Source organism: Bos mutus, chromosome 21, assembly GCF_027580195.1.
Source record: "Bos mutus isolate GX-2022 chromosome 21, NWIPB_WYAK_1.1, whole genome shotgun sequence".
Classification (NCBI taxonomy): Eukaryota; Metazoa; Chordata; class Mammalia; order Artiodactyla; family Bovidae; genus Bos; species Bos mutus.
The window spans coordinates 47,097,065-47,119,229 of NC_091637.1; the positions used below are offsets into that span (position 1 = coordinate 47,097,065).

General features: G+C 38.8%; 1 protein-coding gene across 1 annotated transcript in view; it reads left to right on the plus strand.

Annotated features, from left to right (window-relative positions):
• The window catches only part of TTC6 (tetratricopeptide repeat domain 6), a 198,591-nt gene that overhangs the window by 172,324 nt on the left and 4,102 nt on the right, over positions 1-22,165 (plus strand). Inside the window, exons 27-30 of the mRNA XM_070358765.1 lie at positions 2,474-2,547; positions 8,179-8,389; positions 12,864-13,016; positions 13,853-14,023. Of these exons, the coding sequence (XP_070214866.1) occupies positions 2,474-2,547; positions 8,179-8,389; positions 12,864-13,016; positions 13,853-14,023 (609 nt within the window). The remainder of the gene's footprint in view (positions 1-2,473; positions 2,548-8,178; positions 8,390-12,863; positions 13,017-13,852; positions 14,024-22,165) is intronic.

The window sequence follows — 22,165 nt, forward strand, 5'->3', positions numbered from 1 at the left end:
TGAAGTCAAGTGGGCCTTAGAAAGCATCACTACGAACAAAGCTAGTGGAGGTGATGGCATTCCAGTTGAGCTATTTCAAATCCTGAAAAATGATGCTGTGAAAGTGTTGCCCTCAATATGCCGGCAAATTTGGAAAACTCAGCAGTGGCCACAGGACTGGAAAAGGTCAGTTTTCATTCCAATCCCAAAGAAAGGCAATGTCAAAGAATGCTCAAACTACTGCACAATTGCACTCATCTCACACGCTAGTAAAGTAATGCTCAAAATTCTCCAAGCCAGGGTTCAGCAATACGTGAACTGTGAACTTCCAGATGTTCAAGCTGGTTTAGAAAAGGTAGAGGAACCAGAGTTCAAATTGCCAACATCCGCTGGATCATTGAAAAAGCAAGAGAGTTCCAGAAAAGCATCTATTTCTGCTTTATTGACTATACCAAAGCCTTTGACTATGTGGATCACAATAAACTGTGGAAAATTCTGAAAGAGATGGGAATACCAGACCACCTGACCTACCTCTTGAGAAACGTGTATGCAGGTCAGGAAGCAACAGTTAGAACTGGACATGGAACAACAGACTGGTTCCAAATAGGAAAAAGAGTACGTCAAGGCTGTATATTGTCACCCTGCTTATTTAACTTATATGCAGAGTACATCATGAGAAACGCTGGGCTGGAAGAATCACAAGCTGGAATCAAGATTGCTAGGAGAAATATCAATCACCTCAGATATGCAGATGACACCACCCTTATGGCAGAAAGTGAAGAGGAACTAAAAAGCCTCTTGATGAAAGTGAAAGAGGAGAATGAAAAAGTTGGCTTAAAGCTCAACATTCAGAAAACTAAGATCATGGCATCTGGTCCCATCACTTCATGGGAAATAGATGGGGAAACAGTGGAAACAGTGTCAGACTTTATTTTTTTGGGCTCCAAAATCACTGCAGATGGTGATTGCAGCCATGAAATTAAAAGACACTTCTTGGAAGGAAAGTTATGACCACCCTAGATAGCATATTAAAAAGAAGAGATATTACTTTGCCAACAAAGGTCCGTGTAGTCAAGGCTATGGTTTTTCCAGTGGTCATGTATGGATGTGAGAGTTGGACTGTGAAGAAAGCCGAGTGCTGAAGAATTGATGCTTTTGAACTGTGGTGCTGGAGAAGACTCTTGCAAGTCCCTTGGACTGCAAGGAGATCCAACCAGTCCATTCTGAAGGAGACCAGTCCTGGGTGTTCATTGGAAGGACTGATGCTGAGGCTGAAACTCCAGTACTTTGGCCACCTCATGTGAAGAGTTGACTCATTGGAAAAGACCCTGATGCTGGGAGGGATTGAGGGCAGGAAGAGAAGGGGACGACAGAGGATGAGATGGTTGGATGGCATCACCGACTCGATGCACATGAGTTTGGGTAAACTCTGGGAGTTGGTGATGGGCAGGGAGGCCTGACATGCTGCGATTCATCGGGTCACAAAGAGTCGGACACAACTGAGCAACTGAAGTGAACTGAATTGACTCAGTGGTATTCTTATTTTGCTTCAGGTTTCAGTTGTTTTTGTAGGGCTTTGAAAAGCTAAAGAACTTCAGACAGTATATCTCTGGTGTTCAATAGAGAACAGTGTTCAGGTCACAGCATCAGGATCTTAGGCAGAGTTAGTGCTTTTAATTCTTTTAACCTCTTCCCCAGTACCATTTGGGCTTCCCTGGTGGCTCACATGGTAAAGAATCTGCTTGCAATGCAGGAGATGTGGGTTTGACCCTTGGGTTGGGAAGATCCCCTGGAGGAGGGCATGGCAACCCACACCAGTATTCTTGCCTGGAGAATCCCCATGGTCAAAAGAGTCTGGTGGGCTACAGTCCATGGGGTCACAAAGAGTTGTACTCGACTGAGCGACAGCCCAACCAGTACCATTCAAGTCCATTCCAACTGACTGCCCTGACTTTACCTGTTGCAGTTAGCATTTCCGCTGCTCCTTTTCTGGAGGCTTCTAGGATCTCTGGACAAAATGACACATTTTCCCCTAAGTGTGGGTTGCCCAGGTAGGAGCTACCTTAGCTAATCCACACAAGAGTTGCAGTTATAGGGCCTGGCCCAAGTGCTTATCTGTCCTATAGTCCTAAGAGTCTCTGCCGGCAAATTTCTATTTCTGTCTGGATACAGAAGTCTCTGGTTGTGTTCACTGGGGGGGAAAAAAACAATGAAAAAGAAAGTAAGTGTGATACCTCATTACAATACCAGGCAAAACCACAAGAAGAGTGGAGACAGTAGTGCAAGGTTCTGAGTGAGTTTTTGGTTATGGTATTCTGTATTGGGTTATAGTATTCTCATAGATACTAAAAGGCGAACATAAAGTTTTAAAGAAGATGTATATTTTAAGGCTTGTATAAAATTTATTTGTGGTAGAATCAAAATTAGGAGGAAGTTTATGAAAACCCGAAAGGTAATGTGGTAAAATTAACAGAAATTTGTAAAACTCTTTCAGGATTTTAAACAAGCTGCACTGATAAGCAAGACTAATGTGAGCCTGTGTCAAGCTACTGCTGTGTGCTATCACAGGTATGGAGTGCGATTCATGTTGAAGTGAGAGCGAGTGGGACTGGCAGATTTATAATAGGAGAAACAGGAGAATATTATGGAAGTGACAGAGTACAAAAATGGGGGGAGACACAGAGAATCACTGTATGGATGTGGGAACCACAGCTAAGTTTCTCAAACTATTTTAGCCAGATCAGCAAGTAAATGCCTGCTGATAGATAGCATTGGGGGTATCCATATGATTCAGGTCCACTTATTGGAAAGGACCTTGGTAATACACAGAATGAAATCATGAATAGCTTGAAATATCTAAGAATAGAATAATTAACTTTGTTCATTAAATGGAGCTAACTTTTAAAAAGTCTGTTTCCTAGAAGAGAGGTTGATTTAGTAAAATATTTTCAAGAAAATTTTACCTTTAAAAAGCATTTCTAAAACTAAAACTAATTAAAATATACCAGTAAATATCTATAAAATATAATGAAATCTACAAAAAATACATTACTTAAAATTGCTTAAAATACATTACTTGTTTCTGGTATTGTTGTAAAAAATAAGTAAATTATAGAAGAGGAGAAAAGAATAGTAACATAAGGCTAAAATATAGAAGATCAGTTTAAAATTTACTCTGAAATAATATTAGATTGATTTTGCTAACTATAATTTATAGCTTACATTTCTACCCATACATTTGATATAAAAAATTAATTTCTGGACATTTTACTTTTAAAAGCATAGAAATTCAGCACGTGAATTTCACTTTTTAATGTGAAATAGAATGTATTTAGTTAAGTAATAGTTTACAGCATTTTTTGTGAGTGAAATAATAGTAGTTACTTGGATGAGAAAATTAGGACAGCAAGTAGACTCCGTAGATATACTTTTTAGGCAGTAGAACATAGTTTGAATTACTTAGAAAACTAACATTCTTTTTTCCCCTCTTTTAGGACATAACTAGTACAGGTATGGTTTCTCTATGAGAGTTATATTTTTTCAATTTTATGAATATGGTAGTATAATTACTGGAGCTTGTAAAGGTATATTTGGTTAAAAGGCCCAAACTGGTCTCAGACCTTTAAATTTATACAGGCAAAAAGCATAGTCACATCATTGTCTATTTTAATACAGCATCTTTGTACAATTCATCTCTTTAAGTAATTGCCATTCTTAAAAAGAAATGGAATAATAATGACTGATGTGTTTGTTTTGGTGGGCGAGTGGAGACCAGAAATGTCTGAGGTCACTGAATTCTCTTAAAACCAAAACCAGACACCAGAATTTTCTCAGCCTCGTTCCTGTGTTTTGCAACTGTTAGAGTCAGTAAATTTTTCTATGTGTCAGGTCCTGATCTCCTTTATGAAATGTAATCACTGGGTATATATGGCGGGGCCTCCTTAAGCTGAAACTGCTTTGCAATTCCAAATAACCAACTTTCATCATCCCACCCGAATCTCTATTGTCTTTTAATAAAAGTAGAATTAAATCAACAGTAAAATTCTGATAACTCAGCATCCCAATTCCATGTATTTTAACAGTTTTACTAAATTTAACAATAAGGAATGTTTAGTGATTGGTTATATTTATTTCAAGAAAAATATTTTTGCTTTTCAAGTTGAGCTATAACATATTTATTACTTCAGCAGCATGGTTTGTAAATAATAAGATTCACTATTGGTGTTTCATAGTAGAGAAAGTAAAAATTCTCCCATTTGGAAAAATTTTAAAAAGGAATAAATCTGTAAACTTTAGGGCTTTGATCTTTGAACTCGAGGGGTTGCAGACTTTTGAAGTGTGCCTTTGTATATCTCTGGTTCTCACTCTTGTGGTTGCTAGGAGACAGCATTCCTTAGGCTGAATATCCTACTTGTTGCCCAGTTGGGTCACTGAGAGTATTATGGTAGAGTTAATTTTTAGATCTCTTTGAGAAAGCCACCTTAAGATTAAAAAAAAAAAAAGTCACAGAGGGAGAGCCTGATGGCTCAGCGTTATATATTCTGTCCACTTTTTACTTCAGCACATTTATTTCACTCTTCTTCTGTTTGCATACAATATTTCTGAATCTTCGACTCTGCAGGCCACATTCTTTAGTTTGGGGAGGTATTTATGATTTATTTGTACAACCCAGTAGGGCACATCTGGTCACGTATATGATTCATTTGGAAAACGTGGTGAGCCTTGGTGTCTGTGGCCTAACCTGCCAGCTCAGCACCTGGTCCTTAGTTAATAGACACCATAATGCGAGTCACACACCTTCCTTCGGTGATCACGTTATTTTAGATTTATAGAGACACTTTTTATTTTAGAAAAACTAACATACTTTTGTGTTTGTGTAATTGATGTTTTAACAGTTCATGTGCCAGTGATCGTGTACCCCGATATAACAGACACTCTGCCACGTTTTTCCGTTTTTAAACCATCATGTGATTATTTAACAGGAGCCCTAATCTACAGGACATTGTGTGACATACCCATTTTCAGAAAAATGAAGTTGCCGAATCTATGTTATTTCCTATTGGTGTAGGGGGTTGGGGGTGGTGTCTCTGGCTTTGGCTCCATCACCTCCTCTGGACTTGATTTTTAGATATTATCAGCTTTGAAGAGGTTGCTAGGTGCCTTTCAAGGTCCCTCCCCAGGTTTAAGGTTTAATGATTGTTTACTTAGTCTGAATAGACTAGATGTTTGTTAAACATTAGTGCTGATAACTAGATGTGTGTCGAAAAATAACTTCAATTCATTGCCTAATTTTTTTAAAAAAACTGGTTTGATGATTCAAAGGGTGAAATTATGTTTTTGTAAACTATATATTGGCATATGTACTCACAGAGGATTTTAAATTTCCCTCTGGATAAGAGGGAAGCAATGTGTATGATACAATTTGGATGCAAGCATACTAGAAACATTTTGGTGATTTGTGGGAAGAATATGAGAGACCTGGGTTGCCCTGGAAATTTCCATTTACATGGTCACCATAGATATGCATCATAAATAAATAGCTCACTACCTAGAGATAGAAATGAAAGTGAACTGTTCAAGTGTTGTTGCTCAAACGTGTCCGACTCTTTGCAACCCCATGTACTGTGGCCCACCAGGCTCCTCTGTCCATGGGAATTCTCCAGGCAAGAATACTGGAGTTGGTTGCCTTGCCCTCCTTCAGGGATCTTCCCGACCCAGGAATTGAACGCGGGTTTTCTGCCTTGAAGGCAGATTCTTTACCATCTGAGCCAACTAGGGAAGCAGTGGCCGTTAAAAACCTATCAGCTAAATGCATTTTATATAGAAATGCAAATTACTACTGTGTAATTATTCTTGATAAAGAGTTCATTATCTAGGCTAGAGTTATTTCTGTAATACAGTGAGAAAGTGGCTACAAGCATTGTAACCTTGTATTCAGTGAACTTTTACTTCTCAAATACTGCCAGTTATCAGGAAAGAGGAGGACAGTTTCACTCTAAACTGCTTGAGGGAGGGGAGCCCATGTTTTCTTTGTGAGAATCCACAGAGTGAACTCAGAAGGCAACAGCTGTCTCATATACATGAGTGTTAACCGGCTCCTGTTTGTAATGTCAAGCTCTCCCGGTGCTTTCCTGTTGACTCTTTTGTCATCTTCTGGCACAACCCTTGGTACACACTTTTGGACAGTGTTTGCCAAAACATGGGGGAAATATCATCAGCACCTCTGTTAATTTTCAGGGCATGCCCAAGCATTCAAAAAAATTGAATCACGTTACGGCAAACTGGACTGCTTTTCAGTTTCAAAGTGAATTCTTTTTCAAACCTGTGAACACATCAAGGAGAGAGTCTTAGCTAAGAGTTAGTCTTTAGCATCTTCCCCACACTTCATGATTTAGTTTTCTGCAAACCGTACTATCCAACTCCAATATTTATTTATCTTTATGGTTGCCTTCTGTTTATGACATGAGATATTGATTTTGTACTTGTGGTATTTAAATTATTTTAAAAAATAGATTTACTTAAGTAAAAAAGTGATTTAAAGAGAAATACTCAATAAATGATAGGTGTAGTTGGGACACAGGGCAACTGTCATGAAGGAAGGGCTGAGGTTTGGGAAACTGTATTTTAAGAGAATGCTGAGTGATATCTAAGAGAGGATAGTTTCTAGAACAGTTACCCTGGGTTCCGTGTATTTTTATAAAGGAAAAGTTAGAAAAGCAAGTGATGCATCTTGTTAAAGTTTGAAACCTTTTGGAGAAGTAACAAAAAGAATGGAAGGAGGAAAATAATCTTTATTGGGTGAGGGTCTCTGTGCTAAGGGTTTTTCACATGCTGTCATATGATCCTTCTAGCAGTTTGGAAAAATTAGTATTAATTTGTATGTTCAGGCTTAGTTTTGAACTCCAAGCCTTTCTTCTGACTCCACTGTTGAGAGGTCACCACACCGGCTCTTGTGCGCCAGCTACAAGTAAGTTAAAGGTGAAGAATGTGGGTAGGGATGACTTGTGGGAAAGCGTGGATTTTGGAGTCTGACTCACCTGGGTTTGAACCCCACATATTTGCTCTGTGCAATCTTAGCATGCTATCTACTATGTTACTTAATATGTGCAAACTTTTCTGAGTCATGATATTCTTTTAATCTATAAAATATAAAAAAATTATAACAAGCTTACAGAAGTGTTGGAAGAATAATAAAAAATTATTTTATATTTTTTGTATAAAAATATAAGTGAATATTAAATATAAAATAAAAGTGAAATAGTATATGTAAAACACTCAGCGCAGTGCCTGGTAAGTAAGTAGTTACTCAGTGTTAGCTCCTTCATTCTATTAAAAAATTCTAAACTCTCTATATTAATTGAAATTAAAAATACTTATTAGATTTGCATGTGAAATGGCAAAGTGACTTTATATACCCTTGGATAAATGTTTGATTACTTCAACAACCCTCACCTAACCACAGGAGACTAATCAAGGAAGATAGAGAGACAGAGTTATCATTTAGTCATATATATTCACAAGTTAATAATAAAATGCATTTCACTTCTTTTTCTCCCCTCCTCTTTCGGTGTCCAAAATGAAATGGGTTGCCTTTACAGAAGTTCTGAAGTAAGAATTCCCGTGTGACAAAAAATTGAGCTCCTTTCATTATAAAGGACATATTAAATATATAACAATGAACTTATTTTAATGATTTAAATGGTGTGTTTTATTAATAATAGTATGTTTTTCTGTGCTGTCCACTGATAACTGTGTTCAAGAATGCCATTTAGATTTTTATAATTCTGAAGAAAGAATTCTAGACTATCATCTCAATGTATTCTGCTAAAAAGAAGGCTCTTACTTCCCCTCTTTCCTTTTACCAATATCTTCAAAGAACCCCATCAGACTGCCTTAGGTCGTATGGCAATAGTTCTTGGTGGTGGTGGTTTAGTTGCTAAGTCATGTCTGACTCTTGAGACCCCCATGGACTCTTGAGACCCCCTGCCAGGCTCCTCTGTCAATGGGATTCTCCAGGCAAGAATCCTGGAGTGGGTTGCCATTTCCTTCTCCATGGCAATAGTTCTTATGATAGTTCATATGTTAATAAAAATTAAAGTTTTTTTTTAAGAGTTAATGCATTCCTTTATGTAAAGGTTATATACAGGAAAGCACTTAGATAATTCACCAGAAAGCATTAATATTTTCATTTCTTTTCAGGAATAAAGAGTTTGAAGAAGCTGTCAACTTCTTCACCTGGGCTGTGAAAATTGATCCACGTTTTCTGGATGCTTACATTGGACGGGGAAATTCTTACATGGAATATGGACATGATGAGGCCACCAAGCAAGCACAGAAGGACTTTCTGAAAGCACTGCATTTTAATCCAGTCTATACAAAAGCCAGAATTTGTTTAGGCTATAATTTGCAGGTAATATCATATGACCACATTTTGGACCGCTAATGCACCTTCTGGACAAGAAAGAGGTTATATTTGACCTTTCAGTGGTGATGGGTATACACAATGCTGCTTTCACCGTGAACATTTTACCTTTATCTTCTTATTAGTCTTCACAGTGTCAGTGGGAAGCAGGGGTTTGATGAGTTACAGGGAGCCTGCCTGGGGAGCGAACCCAGGAACCTGGTGTGATAGTGAGATGAAGATCTTGTGAACTTGAGTTGCCTTATTGCCTGTGCCCCTTTCTACCTCACCCCGTTATACATACCACTCTTATAGACAACTTTTAAGACTTTCCCAGTGAGTTTCACATGTAAAAATCTGGTTAAAATTTATTTCACTAGTTACACCTGGGCTCCATAGGTTTTATCCTATTAAATTAGTGAAAAGCTAAAGGGAATAGACAATGTAATGACATGACCTATGTGATGGACCAGACAACCACTGTATAGGGACTTCTGAATTCAGGTCATCTTCCAAATGGCAGTGAATTAGAACACACTGGAAGCCAAGAGAACAGGCATGTGTCCTTCCAGCTAGCTGGAAGAGTGTTGTTCTTTGTGTTATCAAGCGTGTCTCTGAGTGATTTCTGGGACACTGACCTGACCCATACGCTCACTGAGCTATGTGGACGACAAAATATGGAGTGATATTCTTGGAAGAAAGTGCTAGATGTGTTATATTTTCCATGAAAAGGAAAGGAGTAATCTTTTTGTGTCTTAAGCCAGAAAGAAAAACACCAATACAGTATACTAACGCATATATATGGAATTTAGAAAGATGGTAACAATAACCCTGGGTACAAGACAGCAAAAGAGACACTGATGTATAGATCAGTCTTATGGACTCTGTGGGAGAGGGAGAGGGTGGGGAGATTTGGGAGAATGGCATTGAAACGTGTATAATACGTGTATGAAACGAGTCGCCAGTCCAGGTTCGATGCACGATACTGGATGCTTGGGGCTGGTGCACTGGGACGACCCAGAGGGAGGGTATGGGGAGGGAGGAGGGAGGAGGGTTCAAGATGGGGAACACAGGTAACACGGATTCATTTCGATATTTGGCAAAACTAATACAATATTGTAAAGTTTAAAAATAAAATAAAATTAAAAAAAAATAAAATTAAACAATGGGCAAAAGTATGTTTAAATTATGGTAATTTTCAGAAATTCTTATTAACAATGTCTTTTATTTTTTTAATATAAATTTATTTATTTTAATTGGAGGCTAATTACTTTACAATATTGTATTGGTTTTGCCATACATCAACATGAATCCGCCACAGGTGTACATGTGTTCCCCATCCTGAACTCCCCTCCCACCTCCCTCCCCATACCATCCCTCTGGGTCATCCCAGTGCCCCAGCCCCGAGCATCGTGTATCATGCATCGAACCTGGACTGGCGATTCATTTCTTATATGATATTATACATGTTTCAATGCCATTCTCCCATATCATCCCACCCTCGTCCTCTCCCACAGAGTCCAAAAGACTGTTCTATACATCTGTGTCTCTTTTGCTGTCTCACATACAGGGTTACTGTTACCATCTTTCTAAATTCCATATATATGTGTTAGTATACTGTATTGGTGTTTTTCTTTCTGGCTTACTTCACTCTGTATAATAGGCTCCAGTTTCATCCACCTCATTAGAATTGATTGAAATGTATTCTTTTTAATGGCTGAGTAATACTCCATTGTGTATATGTACCACAGCTTTCTTATCCATTCATCTGCTGATGGACATCTACAATGTCTTTTAAAGTTGTTTTTTTTTTTTTTTTTCATTTAAAAAATAAATGAATTTGGCTGATCTAAGACTAGGAGGTGGTTGTGGCTTGGTTATAGTGAGGTATGCCCAAGAACTGATTAATAAGGGAAATAAGATTGCCTTCTGAGAGTTAAGCATGAAATTAGCCATTATTTGATCACAGTAGAAACTTGCAAAGTCAATTTAGAGACAGGGTGACTCCCAAAACAGCTAGAACTGACTGCAATCAAAAGACATGTGTTAATGTCATCGTTCATTGCATTTGCTGGGCACCTAGTACAGGACAGGGACTGACCTAGGCCTAGGGCTACAGTGGTGAAAAGACACTGGGTTCTTCTCGTAGAGTTTACTACCTATTGAAGGGATAAGCATCAAGCTGGCACGTGAATAATTACTTAATTATACTCAGGATAAGTATAAAAAAAAAAAAAGGATGGGTTTTAGGACAGTTTATATGAAGGAAACAGCTTTGTTTGAGGGGATGAGGAAAGACTTTTTGAGAAATTAACATTTAAATCGAGGTATGAAAAACTAGTAATTAGGAGTAAGAGTTGGGGCTTAGAACACGGTGTTCCACAGAGAGGGACCAGCTCATTTGGTGAGAAAGAGACAGAGGGCTTAAAGGAGACAGAATGTTATGGACAAGGGGAGAGTGATGTGGGATAAGACTGCAGAACTGAGTAATGACTGGAGGTGAAGGTCAGTGTAACTGGTCTAGGTCAGTTAAAAATGTGAATATCACTCACCAGAGCACTGACATCAGATCTGTATTTTATGAAGATCTCACTGGGTATATATCAAGCTGAAGGAGAATTGAAAAACTCGTCAGTATGAGGAGGAATTGAATCAGGAAAGGAAGGACTGAAAAATGAAAGCTAGAAAACCCCATCAAATCCTATTTAGGGCCAAGAGTGACCATTTTTTAGATAAATACGAAACAGATTCCCCTTCTACGTGCCTAGCACTAGAGACGTGGAAGAGAGCAAAACAGATGTTGTCAGGACCAGACAAGTTCAATTCCTTGTTTATCAAATGAACATGTGATGGTGATGTTGATTTTCACATAATTTACTGTGAGGGAGAAGTTTACTGGTTAAAGACAGTGTCTGCTGCTGCTGCCGCTAAGTCACTTTAGTCGTGTTTGATTCTGTGCGACCCCATAAATGGCAGCCCACCAGGCTCCGCCATCCCTGGGATTCTCCAGGCAAGAACACTGGAGTGGGTTGCCATTTCCTTCTCCAATGCATGAAACTGAAAAGTGAAAGTGAAGTCGCTCAGTCGTGTCCGACTCCTAGCGACCCCATGGACTGCAGCCCACCAGGCCCCTCTGTCCATGGGATTTTCCAGGCAAGAGAACTGGAGTGGGTTGCCATTGCCTTCTCCCAAAGACAGTGTCTAGTTAACTCTAAGTTCTATTTTGTATTAGTTTTATTCAAGAGTCAATTGGTTTACGTGAGAGTCAGCTTCTGAGACTGGCAAGTTGGGTTTTTGAGCCCACAGGAATAAAAGACAGGCCCTGGACTGTGCTGAATTTATCAACTCACTGCCTTTCTGTGATGATTTATTTAGTTGTCAACTGGTCTTCTCTAGGAAATACTGACATCTTTCTGCTAACAGTGTCCCTCTCCTAACCTTCTCTCTTTTTTTCCAGTTGGTACTAAGGTTGGTATAAATACCTGCTTGGTTGATTTGTATGCATTTTTCATGGGATGTGTATAGTGATCCTAAAATGCCAGACACTGGTGCAATTTAACAGCTAGGTTTTATACCATGATGGGCTTCCCTTGTGGTTCAGCTGGTAAAGAATCCACCTGCAATGCTGGAGACTTGGGTTCAACACTGGGTTGGGAAGATCCCCTGGAGAAGGGAAAGGCTACCCACTCCAGTATTCTGGCCTGAAGAATTCCATGGACTGTATAGTTTATACACTTTCACTTTATACCATTAGTTTATTTGTTTAATTATTGAGCACATATTTATTTTGTTATGTATAATATGTATAACTAGAGTTTCAATGCCAAGCAAATAAACGATTCCTGCCTGTGTGTGCAGTGAAAGTGAAAGGTGCTCAGTCATGTCCATCTCTTTGCTACCCTGTGGACTATACAGTCCATGGAATTCTCTAGGCCAGAATACTGGAGTGGGTAGCCATTCCCTTCTCCAGGGGATCTTCCCAACCCAGGGATCAAACCCAACTCTCCCGCTTTGCAGGTGGATTCTTGACCAGCTGAGCCACAAGGGAAGCCCAAGAATCCTGGAGTGGGTAGCGTATCCCTTCTCCAGCAGATCTTTCCAACCCGGGAATTGAACTGGGGTCCCCTGCATTGCAGGTGGATTCTTTACCAACTGAGCTTTCAGAACTCAATGTAAATTTTGTAGTGATTGTCAGAAGCATTGGTGTTTCCATGGGGGTCAAGATTTTATGTTGTTGAAGACCTGTCTAAGAGATGACTGATAATCAGATTTATTTCAACTAATAAAAATTTCAGCATAAATACTCAGGGGAATCAGTCATTTGAATGTATTCACAGTACAGCCTACTTCCTTGTTTAAAATATCTTAGATTTAGCACAATATAAATATACCCTTACTAAAAGACTTTATTTAAGTTAGAATCATAAACATTTGTCATGATATGGACAATTTCCTACTTGGTGTAAATGGAAAATTATTTTAGGCCCAAGGAAAATTCCAGAAAGCTTGGAACCACTTTACCATTGCTATGGAAGTTGATCCAAAGAGCTACCTAGCCTATGAAGGAAGAGCTGTGGTCTGTCTTCAGATGGGTGATAATTTTGCTGCATTTCAGGATATAAATGCTGCCATAAAGGTAAAAATCCATTTATATTATCATTAGTGTAAATTAATGTCATCGGTGAATAAGATGAAGTAAGAAGTCCTCTGTTGCCTTTTAAAAGTGACTTGTAGAAAAAATAATATTTGTATTTTTTTCCCCCAGGAGTTTCGCAGAATAGAGAGTTATTATAGCTTGCCAGTTTTCTAACTTAAATGTATTTAAAATTTTGAAAATACATTTCTAATAAATGTTGATTCCTCTTAGTACATGCAAATTTATAGCTTCATGATACATCAATATTATTTTATAATTAAAAAAATAATGTTCTGGCTTTGAAGGAACTAAAGAAAGAATAATGTAAATCCCCAGCTTTTTTTATAGTGAAATGGCAAATAAATTCAGAGACAGAAAATCTGCTTTTTGTCTTCTCGATTTTGGATTCTTTTTTTTTTTGTATATTTGGGTAGATATTGTAATATTTGAGATCAGAAAAAGGAAAGACCTGAAAGGTAATTGCTATACTGCATGGGACAAATAAACATGTTAACTTTTAAATTTCTCCTCCAGCTTAACAGAGCTAAACAGACAAGCTTTTCCTCATGCATCTATTCTTAAGCCCCATTCTTTGCAAAGGAACTGAGTAAAGCACTAAGATTATTTGTTTTATTGCAACCAAATCAACAAAATGTTGGCATTGAACCAACTTCATGCCGAGTCCTTTCTCAAAATGTTTGCTCTAGTGGGGTTTCACCTGCCCTATAAAATCACTAGCTTCCCACAAAGAGATTTCATAATGTCCATTTTTGCAGACATGAAATCGGAGATAAATACTATTCCCAGACACTAACTACTCTTATATTATATTGCAGATCAATGCTACAGCAGAATTCTTAACAAATCGTGGTGTGATTCATGAGTTTATGGGTCAACAACAGAACGCAATGAGAGACTATCAAGAAGCAATTTCTTTAAACCCCACTTACTCGCTGGCTTACTTTAATGCAGGAAATATCTACTTTCATCACAGGCAATTTTCCCAGGTAATGTGAGTTTTCCTTCTCGTTTTCTTTTTGACACTAAGTGCTTTCTTCATTACATATAGTTTCAAAATGCAGTCCTTATGTCTCAGGCATTCATTAGCTCTTTAGGAGATTTTCTCTTTCATAAGAATGCTTATAATTATGTATTAAATGTTTACACCTCTGTGGATTTATTCTTCTCATTATTATCAGCCGCTCAACACCTGTCCAGTAAACATTGTTTTGGACTTCTCCAGGTGCCTGCAGTCTCCTTGCTGTCCATGGTTGCCAGCTTCCCACCTGGAATTCTCTGCTTTTCGCCCCCATTTAGCAAAATCTCAGACTTTCTTCCAGACTGTCTTTCATGATGTAATTGCTGCTGCTGCTGCTGCTAAGTCGCTTCAGTGGTGTCCGACTCTGTGCGACCCCATAGATGGCAGCTCACCAGGCTCCCCCGTCCCTGGGATTCTCCAGGCAAGAACAGTGGAGTGGGTTGCCATTTCCTTCTCCAATGCATGAAAGTGAAAAGTGAAAGCGAAGTCCCTCAGTCCTGTCTGACTCATAGTGACCCCATGGACTGCAGCCTACCAGGCTTCTCTGTCCATGGGATTTGCCAGGCAAGAGTACTGCAGTGGGGTGCCATTGCCTTCTCCGGATGTAATTGTCTAGCTCATAGTAATTTCTGCCTTAAGTATCAGTCACATGAGCACTTGACTGGGGGTGAGGAGATATGTATGTTACTTCTGGTTTTTATGGCAACAGTCTTTTTTTTCAGCATCAGTTCATAATGTCTGAAATGAAAGTGTTGGGTTAGTAGATGATATTTTATATTTTGAATGTATTATATTTGAATTGTAATGCATTACATGAATCAAACTATTTGTTGTGTTTTTTTAAATCTTTGTTTACTCTTTTGCTCTTTATCTTCAATTTTATTATATTCTTTGTCTAATTTGTTGAGTCAGAGCTTAATCTATCTATTCACTCTTTCACTTATATTGTGGTAAGTTGTTAAGGGTTATGCCTTTCCCCCAAGTAATGTTTTCAGCAGTATCCTCTGAATTTTGGTCTTTAATGTTTTTATTTTTGTTTTCCCAAAATGTTGCACTTGAAACTTTAGCCAAATTTCCCCTTTGATTAAAGGATAAATTGATGGAGCACTTAAAATGTTCAGGAGGGAGGATTTTTATCTTTGTGAATATTGAAATTTATTGGGTTTTAATGTGGTCTAATACATGATGACTTTTTTTTCTTTAATATTCCAGGGGCCTTCCCAAAAAGAGTTTCTATCATGGGCATATAGTGTTGAAATGTATAAGATATACCTTATTAATTATATTTAAATTAATCTTTATTCATACTATTTTGTTCATTTGGTTTATCTTCTACAGAGAAAGGTTTATTCAAGTATCCTATAATTAGTGTGATCCTATGTAGGTTTCTTTATATCTCTTTTGTTCTTGTTTAGTGGTTGAGTGGCAACCTACTCCAGTACTCTTGCCTGGAAAATCCCTGGTGGGCTGCAGTCCATGGGGTCGCTAAGAGTTGGACACGACTGAGCAACTTCACTTTCACTTTTCACTTTCATGCATCGGAGAAGGGAATGGCAACCCACTCCAGTGTTCTTGCCTGGAGAATCCTAGGGACAGGGGAGCCTGGTGGGCTGCTGTCTATGGGGTCGCACAGAGTCGGACACGACTGAAGTGACTTAGCAGCAGCAGCAGCAGTGGTTGAGTTGTGTCCAACTCTTTGTGACCCCATGCACTATGGCCCTCCAGGCTCCTTTGTCCATGGAATTTCTCAGTCAAGAATACTGGAGTGGGTTGCCGTTTCCTTCTCCAGTTATATCTGTTTAATTCCCACCTTATGAAATATAGTATTTCATGTATAGATATTAATACACATTATATATACATTGTGAATTGTAATCTTCAGTGTTACAAATGCTTTTATTTGTTTCTCTTTGGAATAAATTCTCCTTTATCTGATATGAAGATCCGGACCTCTGATTTAATTTGATTTGCTTCTGCTTGGTATTTTTGTCCTTCCTTTTATTTTCCGTGTTTAAAATTCTTTGTTTTAGTTTTGTCTGTTTCCTACAGTGTAGAGTTGGATTTTGTTTTAGATGACAAAATTTGAAAATATTTATCTTTTAATAAGTATCCCATTTATATTTTCGCATAGTCAGTATATTTGGTCTTAGTTCTGTTATTTTATGTCGTATTTTCTGTTTACATGTATTTAAATTTTTATTCTGTGGTTTGTTTTATTTAAAAATTTAGAATTTTTCCTAACATTTAGGAAGGTTTATAGTTTTGCTTTGTTGTTCAGTCACTGAGTCATGTCCGACTCTTTGCAACCTCAGGAACTGCAGCCCACCAGGCTCCTCCATCCTTCACTATCTCCTGGAATTTGCTCAAATTCATGTCCATTGAGTGGTGATGCCATTTAAACATCTCATCTTCGGCCACCCCTTCTCCTTTTGTCTCCATCCTTTCCCAGCGTCAGAGTCTTTTCCAGTGAATAGTCTCTCCACATCAGGTGACCAAAGTTTTAAAGCTTCAGCTTCAGCATCAGTCCTTCCAATGCATATTCAGTATTGATTTTCCTTGAGGATTGACTGGTTTGATCTCCTTGCAGTTTTGCTTTAGTGATTACCTTTATAAAAATGCCTTTGTACCCTTACTTCCTTAATTCTTTAGTTTCTTTACTGTGCTGCGCTGTGTGCTGTGCTGAGTCCCTCAGTTGTGTCTGACTCTTTGTGACCCCATGGACTATAGCCCACCAGGCTCCTCTGTCCATGGGGGTTCTCCAGGCAAGAATACTGGAGTGAGTTGCCATGCTCTCCTCCTGTGGATCTTCCCATCCCAGGGATCAAACCCGGGTTTCCGACATTGCAGGCAGATTTTGTATGGTCTGAGCCACCAGGGAAGTTCTTTGCTATGAAGAACAATAAAATGACCCTTTAATATCTTTCCCTCTTACTTCTCCCTTTCACACATTAGTCACTTTTAGTTCATAGTTTTCTCTTTTAAAAAAGGTTTATATTTATATACTTAAATATGCTTGAGCTTGTTCTGTCAACTTGTCAAACTTGTCACATTAACTTGCTTTCCATTCTCTCTGTATTTTCCCATTTTGTTCTTCATTATTCCTATGCTGCCAGAAGATTTAATATTTGCATACTATTTTTTCATCCTTACTTTTTGTTTTAGTCTTAGTTCTTCAGTTGAATATATTTAATTCTCCTCACCAGGCTTTTTGCCAAAGTTTTCCTTCTAACCAATCATCTTTTGGTGCCCTAAAATTGGTCTTCTAGTAGAGTCCTGGGGACTTCCCTCAGTCAGTAATGGTAAACAATCCACCTGCCAATGCAGGAGACCCGGGTTCAATCTCTGTGTCAGAAAGATCCCCTGGAGAAGGAAATGGCAACCCACCGCTGTATTCTTGCCTGGAAAATCGCATGGAGAGAGGAGCCTGGTAGGCTGCAGTCCATGGGGTCACAAACAGTTGGACATGACTTAGTGATTGAACAACAGCCACAACAAATAGAGTCTTGAGAAAGGGTTCACATTCCTTGAATTGTTTCATGTTCACAGCTGTTAGCCTGCAGCCTTTATGTCTTAAGACAGCATGTCTGGATTTAGTATCCTTGACTCACTTTTTCTTTCCTTGAATGTCTTGTGTCTTTCACTATTTTTTGGTGTTATATATGTTGGTACCTAAAGTCTGATGCAAACCTGATTTTTGTTGTCGATGACTTTTTTTTGTCAGAATCACCAAAGTTTTTTTTGTTTTTATAAATGAAAAGTTTTATTCAAGTATTTGTTAGAATTGACCTTTTGGGGTCAAGTTGTAAGTACAGAGTATGCATTTTCAATATTTAGATTCCAGAAAATTTGTTGAATTCAGTGTAAGAATTTTTCTGTTTCACTATTTTCATTTTCTTCAATGGCAGTGAATACCAATTATTATAAATGGGATGCTTTTGACTTCTATATGCTAGTTATTTTTTTTTCAAGCAATTTTTAATCTCTTAATTTCTGTTTCATTTTCTTTTGCATCTCTCTCCTAAATCTTTGGGCTTTCCTGATGGCTCAGACAGTAAAGAATCTGCCTGCAACCTGGGAGACTTAGGTTCTATCCCTGGGTTGGGAAGATCCCCTGGAGGAGGGCATGGCAACCCACTCCAGTATTCTTGCCTGGAGAATTCCATGGACAGAGGAGCCTGGTGGGTTACAGTCTATGGAGTCGCAAAGAGTCAGACACAACTGATCGACTAACACTTTCTAAATCTTTACTGTGTTTTCTATTTGTTATTCCCTTGTGGACCTTACAATTCAGGTTTCTTTAAAATTCTTTTCTATGCCATTTCCATGACATATCTTCCTGGCCACCTCTTTTTAAAGATAGATTATTTATTTATTTAATTAAAAAAAATTAAATGCAATTTCTTACCAGTTTTTTCTAGTTCATTTTATAATGTTATAATTTTTATCTACAGTGTAGCAATACTTTTTTCTGGTCACTTTTATTTTATTTCTGAAAATCTGTTAATTTTTTATCTTTGGTTTTTGCAGTGAAGGCAGGCAAATGACTTTTCTGTTAGTTACATTTGAGTGAGATAATTTTTTTCTCCTGGACTAAAAGCAGAGATTCCTGTGGGAAACAGGGTGATGGTCCATGGTAACTTTCTGAGTTGAGCTACCTCTGATGCTATTGCAAAGGACTTTACAGTCTGTTCTATTTAGTGTAGCCTGGTTTGGGAAGACTTTTATCACAAGCTCTGTGTTTCTCAGAACTTCTCACAGTCCTTGCTTCTAAGATAACATACTCATCTTAAAAAGTTGTTTTTATTGCTTGCATTTTCTGAGATCTATAACCTCTGTATTCTCCTCTACCACTCGATATTGTGACCATACCCCTTAAAAGTGATCTTTGGGACACCTTTATCTACTGAGAGGCTACAGTCCTTTGCATTTTGCTGGAAAAGTTGAGCAAGTACTTCCTGATTCCACTTAGCTCTTCATTCTTTTAATCTCCTTATGTTTATAATGTACCTGCCATCTGCTAGGAGTTAATGAAGACCCTGAGGATACAGAGCTAAACGAGACAAGGAAGACTTCTTTTATGATGTAGTTTACATTTTATTGGAGGAAGAAATAGAAAATAATATAATATTAGTAGTGTGATAAACATCTAATACCACCTCATGTAAGCAGTACTATATCAGTATTAACATGTGTGTGGGACTATAGAAGTTTACCTGGGTGGATAATGTAGGTGGAGAGAAGGGGTTTAAGGAGCAAGCTCTGGGGCAACATCAGTGTTTAGAAGTGAGGCAGAGAGGAGATGCCAGAGAGTAGACTGAGAAGGGAATATCCAGCCAGGATGATGGGAAGAAAAACAGGAGAACACATATCACCTCAAGAATAAAGTGCTTTAAGAAATGTGTCCTGTGTCAAATGCTGCTGAGAAGTCCAGGAGAAACGATGGAGAGAATCCTTGATGACTTTGGGAAGAACATCATTGGAATAGCAATGGCACCAGAGTCTTAAGTGGAAAGGGTTTTGGAGAAAATGTGAGGTGAAGAATTAGACAGTTCAACTAGTTGAAGAAATTCTCCTGTGAAGAGAAGTAGTGAAATGGGGGTGATGGGTGGAGTGGAGTAAGGTGTTGCTATTTTTAATTTTTTTAAATATGAGGGATATTGATTCATGCCCCTATGTTAATGAAAGAATATGGTGGAAAAGGAGAAATTGTTGGTGCAGAAGAGAGTGATAGGGATAATTAGGATCAAAACCTTTCAGAATTTGATGGGTCTAAAGTTTGGAAGTTCCGGGGTGGGCTTTGAAGAGAGCAGGTCACACTATCCGTTATGTCGTGAAGGAACGCACAGAGTACAAAAGAGAGTACCGCTGCTGTAGATGGATAGTTTTTTTTTTAATTGCTTTTTAATTTGATTGCACTAGATTTTTGTTGCTTTGTGCAGGCTTTCTCTGGTTGCGGTGTTCAGTTCAGTCGCTCAGTCATGTCCGACTCTTTGTGAACCCGTGGACTGAAGCACGCCAGGCCTCCCTGTCTATCACCAACTCCCGGAGTCCACCCAAACCCATGTCCATAGAGTCGGTGATGCCATCCAACTGTCTCATCCTCTGTCGTCCCCTTCTCCTCCTGCCTTCAATCTTTCCCAGCATCAGAGTCTTTTCAAATGAGTCATTTCTTCACATCAGGTGGCCAAAGTATTGGAGTTTCAGCTTCAGCATCAGTCCTTCCAATGACTATTCAGGACTGATTTCCTTTAGGATGGACTGGTTGGATCTCCTTGCAGTCCAAGGGACTCTCAAGAGTCTTCTCCAACACCACAGTTCAAAGGTACCAATTCTTCGGTGCTCAGCTAGTTGCGGTGAATGGGGGCAGATCCTCATTGTGGTTCGCAGGCTTCTCGCTGCGGTGGCTTCTCTTGTTGCGGAGCGTGGGCTCTAGGCGTGGGGGCTTCAGGAGTTGTGGCACGTGGGCACCATAGTTGTGGCTCACTGGCCCTAGAGCGCAGGCTCAGTGGTTGTGGCACACAAGTTTAGGTTCTCCTCGGCATGTGGAATCTTCCCAGACCAGTGATGGAACCTGTGCCCACTGTCTTGGCAGGTGGATTCTTATCCACTGCACCACCTGGGAAGTCTGATAGGTAGATTTTGATAGTAGGCATTTCTGTTTATTGATTATAGTTTTTCCATTAGATATGAGTATCATTTACCAGTTAAGAGTGAGGATGGATAGGCAAAAAGGGGGACGTGTGGCTAGGAGTTTTGAAGAGGAAAGAGAACATGTGAAATAATTGTTCTAGAGAGTGGTAGTGTGAACATGCCAGGGAAGTATAGCAGGACTACCAGACAACTTTAAGTTCTCATTTGAAGTTTGTGGTTAAATTTAAAGTGAGATCTTGACTCTATACTGCTTTGTATATAATTCTTTCTATACAAATTCAGTATGGCTTTGTGTCACTCCACAACCATTTCTCTGAGTTAGTCTCTTATCTCCTCCTTCCAGGAAAGCTCTTTAATGCCTGGAATCACACTCCTGTCTCTTCCCCTATATTTCCTTACTCAGAAAGCACATCCATACCCATGGCTTATGCTGCATGTCAGCCTCTACCTTTCTTCTGAGCTCCTAACCCATACTTATCAGTTGCTAAAACAGGATGCTTTATAAGTGCGTTAGACTCAAAACGGAATTAATCTCTGTATCTTCTACACCCCGTCCGGCTCTTCTTCCTAGAAACCCTGTCTCAAACTCAAGATGTCATTCCTTAGAGTCACCTGAGTAAAAATATTGCCTCAATCATGATTTTTCTTCCTCAGCTTCCTCTAATCAGTCGTCTGTCAGTTTTGCTTCTTAGTTTTTTCTCACACATGCCATTTCCATTCTATTTCTACTGCAGTTGCCTTCATTCTTTCCCGAGTTAGATCAGTTGGCTTGCTGACCCCTATGATGAGGCTGGTTGACTTCAGAGGTGAAGTTAGATTCTGGGACAGAGAATTATCAAAGATATTATTGTGTAAAGCGTGAATGAGATCATCATAGCTCAGACCTCAGATAGCTGGGAGTCTAATGTCTTCCGAGGCTGACGGTCAGGGTAAGTCACCTTAAACTTTGTCAAGCTCAGACTACTCTCCAGCTGGGTTTTGGCAATGTTTCTGTGTGCTAGAGAGTTAGTTAATGAGATTAAGACACACACAATGCCCAGGGCAATTTTCTGTTTCCATAACTGCTTGTGGTCCACGTGAGAAGGAAACTCTCACATTTTAAGCTTATTTGTCCCTAATAACTCTATGGATATCATGTATAAGACTGTTTGGTTAGATCTAAAGTGTAGTTTGAATTTTGATCATACTTAAAAAGTATGGCTCTTTTTTCTCAAACTAGGGGCACATCAGCTGGGCAAATATTTGATCTAAAATATAGTCTGTCCTCTGTCTTGATAGACTGGATACCTGGGCTTTCTAGTACGTGCTCTCTTCAGAGACAAGCAGACTTGGAGAGTGGTTTATTCAGCTATTTTTGTATGCTCTGTGGTTTTTTGGGGGAGAAAAATTCTTCTATTTGCTGTACACCCTCCTCCCCATTTTATTTCTGACTATGGATGGAAGATTTAGGGCCAGGAGG